The following is a 9,495-nucleotide window of genomic DNA, read 5'->3' on the forward strand; positions in this document are numbered from 1 at the left end:
AAAAAAAAAAAAAAAAAAGGAGACATAATGCCGTTTGTTAAAGTCTATCTTCTGGTTTTTCCATTTATCCCTCTTGGTTGCCATCCCCTCTTCAGCCACTAGCCTCCTGTTTCTTCCTGAAAAATAGATGACCATTTAACAAGCACTTGTTAAAAGCTTAATATGTTCCAGACACTATTCCAGGCACTGGAAATACGGTGGTGAAAAAATCAAAATCAAACTTGTCCTTATTTTAGACAGGGGAATCCAATTTTAAAAATGAAATATATATTACGTCCAAGGTGATACAGAGAGAAATGAAAGCAAAGTAAGGGGTACAAGGAACCCCAGGGAAGTAGGGAATGGCTAATTTATATAAATGTGATCAAGAAGAGCTTCATTAATTAACGACATTTAGGAAGACACTTGAAAGAAATGAAAAGTTGGCTGGGCACTGTGGCTCATGCCTATAATCCCAGCACTTTGGGAGGCCAAAGTGGGCAGATCACCTGAGGTCAGGAGTTCAAGACCAGCCTGGCCAATGTGGTGAAACCCAAGCTCTACTAAAAATACAAAAATTTGCTGAGCATGTTGGAGGGCACCTATAATCCTGGCTACTAGGGAGGCTGAGGCTTTAACCTGGGAGGCGGAGGTTGCAGTGAACCAAGATCACGTCATTGCACTCCAGCCTGGGCGACAGGGCCAGACTCTGCCTCAAAAAAAAAAAAAGAAAAGAAGAGAAAAAAGAAAAGAAAAGAAATGAAAAGTGAGTCATGTAGCTATCTGAGGAAAGACTGACTATGCCAGGCAGAGGAAACAGCAAGTTTCCTTTTGAGGAAGGTATCTACCTGATGTGTTAGAAGAACAGCTGGTGTGTCGGGACCAGAGTGGATGGGGGGATAAAGGGAGGACATGAGGTTGGAGTGGTCGCGGGATCTAAATCATGGACGGCTTTATCATCCATTTTGTGGAGGTCGAGTTTAACTCTGGGAGAGATGGTGGGTTTGGAGCAAAGCCATGACTTAGCCTGACTTCTGCTCTCATTGGATCACTATGGCTACAGTGTTGAGAATGGACCGCAGGTGAGCAGGAGCTGAAGCAAGGAGACTGGCTAGGAGGTTATTTCAATCATTGAGGCAGGAGGTGATGGAGGCTAAGAACAGACTAGCTGCTGGGAAGGTGGTTAAAAAAAAGGTGTTGGAGACTGAGTATATGTTGAAAATGGAGGAAAGAGAAGAATCAAGAATGACTCCAGGGGCTGGGCATGGTGGCTTATGCCTGTAACTCCAGCATTTTGGGCAGCAGAGGTGGGTGGATCACCTGAGGTCAGGATTTCGAGACCAGCCTGACCAATATGGTGAAACCCTGTCTCTATTAAGAATACAAAAATTAGCTGGGTGTGGTGGTGAGCACACCTATAGTCCCCACTACTTGGGAGGCTGAGACAGGAGAACTGCTCGAACCCTGGATGGGGAGGTTGCAGTGGGCTGAGATTCTGCCACTGCCCTTCAGCCTGGGCGACAGTGTGAGACTACGTTAAAAAAAAAAAAAAGAAGAAGAATGACCTCAGAGTTTTTGGCTTGAGCATCTGGAAGAACAGAGTTTCCATGAACTGATCTGGGGAAGAAATGTGGAGGAAGAAATTTGGGGAGGAAGATCAGGAGTATAGTTTTATATATACATATATACCAAGATTGACATACTGATAAAATGCTAATTTGACATTTCCCACTCAAAATTACAGGACAAACAGTTCCTGCAGGCAGCTGACAAGAGCTAACATCGAGACATTCCCCCCTCCCTGCAGCCTCTTCCCTAATAGTGTATCAAGTACAGAACTGCTTGCTTAACATTGAGTAAGAGCCAACTTCAAATCAAGCTTCCATGTAGATATATGCTGTTCAATTTAAACTCTCCTCTCCAACACATTGCCCACTGGAGTTATTCCCTCTTTCAACCCCCATATGCTCTCCCTCTCCTCTTCCAATGATGCTATGTTGCCACCTGAATGAGAAAGTTTGAAGTCATCCAGCATTTTTCAGTTCATCAGATCACACATTCCCACGTTATCCTCTAGAACTCTCTCCAATCTCAAATGATGAGCCTTCTCTTTTGCTCAAAGCAAAGTCCTTTACTTGTGTTGTTTTTTCCTTAATCTTGTCTGTCTCCCCTACTAGACTATGAGTTCCTTGCCCAGGAAACTCTAGTAGTTCTTTATAAAAATACAGTGAAATAATAAATAAGCGAATAATAAATAAATGAACGAATGGTTTTAAGCTACCGATCTTTTCCAGTTTCCTGGATTTGGGGCCCCTCGATCCCCTCCCTAGAATCATCAATCTCTCTGGGCTAAAGAGATGAAGTCCAGACTGATTTTAGTTAGTGGCTTATGGAATACATCTTTTTACTATTTAGACCTACCTGTATCATTAAGCACCTACTTTTCAGGCAAGAGCTAGCTGGAGATAAGATCTTTTGTTTATGACTTCTCTACTTCCACTGCCTTTGTCTCTACAGGAAAACAATAATACCACGTTGATATTTTTGAAACTCTTTTCACACATATTACCTTGTTGTATCCTGACGGAAATAAGAGTTCTAAATGCACAACTAACCACTGTTATATCTAAATTGCTTTTATTTTCTATCCCTTCAATTTATTCTTTTGGGCTTTTGATCTCAATGTAGTTTGAAGAAAAAGCCTTCTCTATTAAATTGTGCTGTGCTTTTTTGGGGACGTTAACTGCAAAGGGTTATATGGAGTTGTAGATGGGGAACAATCATTCTGTACAGTTTCTATAGCTATTGTTTATTGAAGGGCCCTTACAATGTAACACCTCGCAATAAATGAGCTACAAATTTAGTTTCCTCATTTTCACAAAACAATGTCTCCTTTTTGATCATATATTAGTCTTTTTCTCCTCAAGTCGCTCTATCCCTCCTCAAGCTGATACTATAGTTCCTACTTCAGGTGACCTGCCTAGTTCTCTTGTGACATTTGGCCAAAGAGAAAGGTTCCTGGGATCAGACTCAGCATCAGACCCAATAGGAAAGTCAATTATCCCTCTTAACCACTCCTGGAAAAAAAAAAAAAGCCTCCCTATCCCTCTGTAACTTTGAATTTGGGGGGATATTTTCTGCAGGAATTTGAAAACTGGCACTAGGCCCTTAGGGACGCTGATGTCACCTGAGTAACAAGGAAAGGAACCAATGTGCTAAACTCTGAAGTCCTCCCAGCCTTCTTAAGTCATCAGCAGCTCCCAGATCATTAAAATTTCTTTTCTTTCCTTTTTTTTTGAGACAGAGTCTCTGTTGCCCGAGCTGGAGTGCAATGGCACAATCTTGGCCCGTTGCAGCCTCCGCCTCCTAGGTTCAAGCTATTCTCCTGCCTCAGCCTTCCAAGTAGCTGGGATCACAGTCACCTGCCACCATGGCCATGGCGTTTTAAACTGTCATGGTGCTGATGGGAGTTTCCTTTAGTATGTTAATGCATTATAATTAGCATCTAATGAGTAGTAAGGATGACCATTAGATTCATCACCATCTTGGTTTTGGTGGGTTTTGGCCAGCTTCCTTACTGAAACACGTTTTATCAGCAAGGTCTTTGTGACTTGTATCTTATGCTGACTTCCTAACTCATCTTGTGACTTAGAATGCCTAACCTCCTGGGAATGCAGCCAAGTAGATCTCAGCCTTATTTTACCCAGCTCCTATGCAAGATAGAGTTGCTCTTGTTTGAATACCTCTGACAGTCTGATGAGACCTTATGGTTTGTAGGCTGTGACTCTTAACAGCCCTTAGGTAAGAATTTGGGGCCTGGTGTGGTGGCTCATGCCTGTAATCCCAGCACTTTGGGAGGCAGAGGCAGGCAGATCACCTGAGGTCAGGAGTTCAAGACCAGCCTGGCTAAGGTGGTGAAACCCTGTTTCTACTAAAAATACAAAAACATAGCCTGGCATGGTGGCGCACGCCTGTAGTCCCAGCTACTTGAGAGGCTGAGGCAAGAGAATCACTTGAACTCAGGAGGTGGATGTTGCAGTGAGCCAAGATCTCGCCACTGCACGCCAGCCTGGGATAGAGCAGACTCCATCTCATAAATAAATAAATAAAATAAAAATAGAAAAAAAATTAGCTAGGCATGTGGGCAGGAGCATGTAATCCCAGCTACTAGGGATGCTGAGGCAGGAGAATCACTTGAACCTGGGAGGCGGAGGTTGCATTGAGCCGAGATCATGCCATTGCACTGGGCAACAAGAGCGAAACTCCATCTCAAAAAAAAAAAAAAAAAAAAAAAAAAAAAAAGAAAGAAAAAAAGAATTTGAGCAAGAGAGAAGACAGGTTAGAGCTTAGTCCTCAACCTCTCCTCAAACTCTCCACTTAGCACTATATAAACCATCTCATCTTGTTGGGAACTCACACAAAAACTGAGGAAAATAAGTTATGGCCACATAATCAGAATAGAGCTTGAAATAGAAAAAGTTGAATGAAAAGTAAAGAAGGCTACATTTATTACACAACCTAGTTTGTGAATTAAGATGTCTATTTGTTGTTCAATAAACGGGTTTGCTGAATGAATAAAATAACTGAACAAATAAATGAAAATTAAAAATTTGAAACAGATCCATGTTTGCCCAGGGTGAATGTTTTTGATGAGGGAGCCATAGGCAAGGTGGATTATGATAAGAAGATATAAACTCACCAGGCGTGGTGGTTCAGGCCTGTAATCCCAGCAGTTTGCTACTAAAGATACAAAAAAAAGAAAAAGAAAAAAAAAATTAGCTGGGTGTGGTGGTGTGCGCCTAAAACCCCAGCTGCTCCGGAGGCTGAGGAGGATAATCCCTCGAACCCGGGAGGCAGAGGAGATGGCGCCATTGCAATCCAGCCTGAGCAACAGGGTGAGACTCAGTCTCAAAAAAAAAGAAAAAAATGAGTTAAACTTTGTAAAATATTTGAAGAGATTTATTCTGAGCCAAATATGAGTGGCCATGGCCTGTGACACAACCCTCAGGATATCCTGAGAACATGTGCCCAAGGTGGCTGGGGTGCAGCTTGGTTTTACACATTTTGGGGAGACATTAGTCTCCAATCAAATACATTTAATAAATACATTGATTTGGCCCAGAAAGATGGGACAACTCGAAGCGGGGGTTGTGGGAGGGAGAAATGTGTCCTTCCAGGTTATAGGTAGACTTGAAATTTTTCTAATTAGCAACTGGTTGAAAGAGTTATCAAAATAAAGGAATGTCTGGGTTGCCATTAGAGCTTGTGAAGACCAAAGTTTTACTCATGCAGATGAACCCTCCAGGTAGCAGGCTTCTGAGAAAAATACATTGTAAATGTTTCACTGATATTAACCAGAGAAGTATAACTAGATGAGTCCGACCCCTACTTCCAGTCATGGCCTAAACCAGTCGTTCAGAGTTTTAGAGTGCCCTGGCCGAGGAGAAAGTCCATTCTGATGGTTGGGAGCCTCGGAATTTTATTTTTGGTTTATAACTAAAATAGAAGCACAAAGGTCTAGGGATCCAGAATCATGGTTTTTGGTGACCATGGACCAGGAGGTGATGGTATACTTTTGTACTTAGGGTGTTTTCCTTGGGCTCCTCTCTATGAGAAATGTAGGCGGGGTTTTATTTTTCTGGGTTCCTAGTGGTGAAGTGAGGTGCCTCAAAAGAAAAAGGACCAGTTTTGGCTTCAGGTATCCTATCCGTGAAAGCAGTTAATACTGGGCCTGGAATGGTAGATACTCAGTAATTAATAGGTTACTTCTTACTCTGGGTCCTTTTCTCCAAACCTAATTCGTCTAATCACTTCTAGTCCCCGCCCCTTCTGAGCTCCCTCCTTCGGCCTGTGTGATAGGCTCTTCCTCGGTTTCCGGCTTCTCGGACTCGAGGTCACTACGGCTTCCGGTGTCATGGCGGCTTGAAGTCCCAGGAGTCGGTGAGGCGGCTGCAGGTCCTCCCCTGCGGAGCCGCTGGTCCGGCTAGCGGGGATGTGACCGCGGGCTCTGCCGGCCTGCCTCAGGCGTCGCGTCAGCTCCCGTGTACTTGCCCTCAGCCGACACCGATGGCGGGATCCGGCTGTGCCTGGGGCGCGGAGCCGCCGCGTTTTCTGGAAGCCTTTGGGCGGCTGTGGCAGGTACAGAGCCGTCTGGGTAGCGGCTCCTCCGCCTCGGTGTATCGGGTGCGCTGCTGCGGCAACCCTGGCTCGCCCCCCGGCGCCCTCAAGCAGTTCTTGCCGCCAGGAACCACCGGGGCTGCGGCCTCGGCCGCCGAGTATGGTTTCCGCAAAGAGAGAGCGGCGTTGGAGCAGTTGCAGGGTCACAGGAACATCGGTAATTGCCGCTGTCTCCTTTCTCTTCTTGCCCAGGTCACAGTCCGAGCACACTCTTCCTCTCGCTGTGTGGCGTTCGGTCTTCCTCCCCTTCTGCAGGAGAAGCGGGTCTAGCCCTCTATCACCTGATCCAGGCCCCTTTCCCCTTTCACGTTATTACTGTCTGCAGTGTAGTGGAGTTGGTGGTCTGCTTTGCTCAGTGTCACATAGATGCTCAGTAAATTCTACCTTGCTTCTAGTCTCTTCAGAGAATGCCGCATTCATTAGCATACAGAAATATCTTTTCTAGTGAGAGGAGGCACGTCTTTGCTAGATTGTCGTGTCTTGTGTGGAAATTTTTGAATATTTGCATACCAGTAGAAAATGGAAACTATGTCTAGGGCTTGTGACATCAATGCTAGTAACTCATACAGCTTACCTGGTATGTATTTATTATGGATTTGGAGGAAATGATTCACTGTTCCATGGGAGCCCTTATAGAAGTGTGAAATTTAGGAACGCTGTACCTTTGCTCTTGTGAGACTGTTTCATGACTCAGATATTCAGAATGTAAGATATGTAATGATCGCTGATGATTGATCTGTGAAAAGTCTTCATTTTCATTACAGGACAGAGAGCTTATCATTAGTTATAGCTTTCGTTATTAAAGTCTTCTTTCTTAGCATGTGTGATGCATATTTAATTTGAAGAGTGATTTTTTTAATAATACCATTTTGGAGAAGAATTACTTAACACTAGCGCTACATTTTTTTAGTTTACTAGTCTATCACTATAACCTTGGTATTGAAGAGGAAAAATTTTTTGTAAGCCTAAGGACTTGCTGAATCTCTGCAAGATTAGTTAAAATTTCATCTGGAAAGTCTCAGTCTCTTCATTAGTATTTAGATTATAGAGAGCTGTTTATTTTTCCGGTTTTTTTTTTTTTTTTTTTTTTTTTTTTTTTTTTTTTTTTTTCTTTTTTTTTTTTTGGTTTGTTGGTTGGTTTCTTTGTTTGTTTTTTGAGACAAATTCTCATTCTATCATCCAGGCTGGAGTACAATGGTGAGATCACAGTTCACTGCAGCCTCCAATTCCTGGGCTAAAGCCATCCTCCTGCCTTAGCCTCCCAGGTAGCTGGGACTACAGGCACCTGGCACCATGCCTGGCTAATTTTTTGTAGAGAGGAGGTCCCCCTTTGTTACCCAGGCTGGCCTCGGAACTTCTGGGCTCAAGCAGTCCTGCCTTGGTCTCCCGGAATGCTGGGATCACGGGCATGAGCCACCGTGACAGGCCTATACTGCTATTTTGGATCAAGAAGCAATCTTTAGTTTGGTTTTTGTACATTGTGACATTCCTTTTAAAAGAGTTACTTTATATTTGGATTCTTACTTTTTAAAATTTCCTTTTTTTTTTTTTAAAGGACCTCATGATGCAACAATATTATTTATTTATATTTTGGATTTTTACTTTTAATCATTTTCACTTGGCACTCGAAGTTCATGTTCACCCACCACTGAGTACTTGGTGAAATGCAAATAATTGTACCATGTTTAGTATCTGTGAATGGTAATCAGCTATTGTAGGCTGTCTCATCTTGTTTTATTAAAATAACCCAATTGCCCAAAGATCTTATCCATGGGAAAAATAAATTACAGTGGAAGCTTGTTCATCAAAGTTGTCCTTATCTAGACTCTCTCAAATTTGTATTGCAGTTACCTACTTTAATAGTGACTTACTCTAAGTCTGATTCTTAAAGTATTATAATTTCTTTTCCTAGTGACTTTGTATGGAGTGTTTACAATCCACTTTTCTCCAAATGTGCCATCACGCTGTCTGTTGCTTGAACTCCTGGATGTCAGTGTTTCGGAATTGCTCTTATATTCCAGTCACCAGGGTTGTTCCATGTGGATGATACAGCATTGTGCCCGAGATGTTCTGGAGGCCCTTGCTTTTCTTCATCATGAGGGCTATGTCCATGCGGACCTCAAACCACGTAACATATTGTGGAGTGCAGAGAATGAATGTTTTAAACTCATTGACTTTGGACTTAGCTTCAAAGAAGGCAATCAGGTAAGAAATAAGAAATAACCTTTACTTTACTCTCGCAGTTGTAGTCGAAGCCAAGTGTTTTCAAATGACAAGGGTAATTTAGTAGGGACTTATACGTCATTTTTATCTAAAATACTGAAATGCCAGGGGATGCAGCAAATCAAAAGAATTTCAGTGCCACCATTTAAAAAAAGGACATAATGTTTGGGTCAAGTAGGAGGAGCCAGTGAAGAAGGAGAGCTCTGGCATTATTAAAAGTACTTAACCTACATAGAATGCTATTTTAAATTTTATGAACGTTTGGCTAATTGCTGAGTTACTGTTCCTGACCTCTTCAGTGTTGGGGCTGTATCATATGGCAGAATGCATATGATAGTTCTGGCAAATCCTCCATTCTCCATCGTTTATTGTTCTTTGCAGAGTGTCCTTATTATCAGCAGTGCCTAATAGGTAAGAGACAATCCAAAGAAGACTTCTTTATGAGCACTGTATGGAAATGTACAGCTTGCCTCTGAGAACTGCCCCCAGTTAATGAATCAAAGAATATGATAACCAAGGGCTAAAAATTTTTAGCATTTAGTTTGGCAGTGGATTTACTGTACTCTTAGGGAAATAAACACACTGTAGAGATGGATAGAAAGGGAGCAGCTTTTTTGTTGGTTGTAATATTTATTTATCTTCTTTAGGATGTAAAGTATATTCAGACAGACGGGTATCGGGCTCCAGAAGCAGAACTGCAGAATTGCTTGGCCCAGGCTGGCCTGCAGAGCGATACAGAATGTACCTCAGCTGTTGATCTGTGGAGCCTAGGAATCATTTTACTGGAAATGTTCTCAGGAATGAAACTGAAACATACAGTCAGATCTCAGGAATGGAAGGTAAATTTCACCAGTGCTTTACTTTGGGGTTCTTACTTTCAATTTAAGAGTATTCAATTTATGATGATTCTTATTTATTTATTTAATTTGAGACATGTTTCACTCTTTCGCTCAGGCTGGAGTGCAGTGGCACGATCTCAGCTCACTGCAGTCTCCGCCTTATGGTCTCAAGTGATTGTCCTGCCTCAGCCTCCTGAGTAGCGATATTATAGGCGCTCGTCACCGCACCTGGCTAATTTTTGTTTTTTTGTTTTTTTGTTTTTTTTTTTTTTTTTAA

General features: G+C 42.5%; 1 protein-coding gene across 1 annotated transcript in view; it reads left to right on the forward strand.

Moving 5' to 3' along the window:
- The first annotated feature begins 5,861 nt into the window (after window positions 1–5,861).
- UHMK1 (U2AF homology motif kinase 1) overlaps window positions 5,862–9,495 on the forward strand; it is a 29,342-nt gene continuing 25,708 nt past the window's right edge. The window contains exons 1-3 of the mRNA XM_017515081.2: window positions 5,862–6,313; window positions 8,069–8,361; window positions 9,027–9,218. Coding sequence (XP_017370570.1) covers window positions 6,046–6,313; window positions 8,069–8,361; window positions 9,027–9,218 — 753 coding nt within the window. The 5' untranslated portion in view covers window positions 5,862–6,045. The remainder of the gene's footprint in view (window positions 6,314–8,068; window positions 8,362–9,026; window positions 9,219–9,495) is intronic.

The sequence above is a fragment of the Cebus imitator genome, unplaced genomic scaffold (genome assembly GCF_001604975.1).
Source record: "Cebus imitator isolate Cc_AM_T3 unplaced genomic scaffold, Cebus_imitator-1.0 Scaffold541, whole genome shotgun sequence".
In the NCBI taxonomy this organism is placed as follows: domain Eukaryota; kingdom Metazoa; phylum Chordata; class Mammalia; order Primates; family Cebidae; genus Cebus; species Cebus imitator.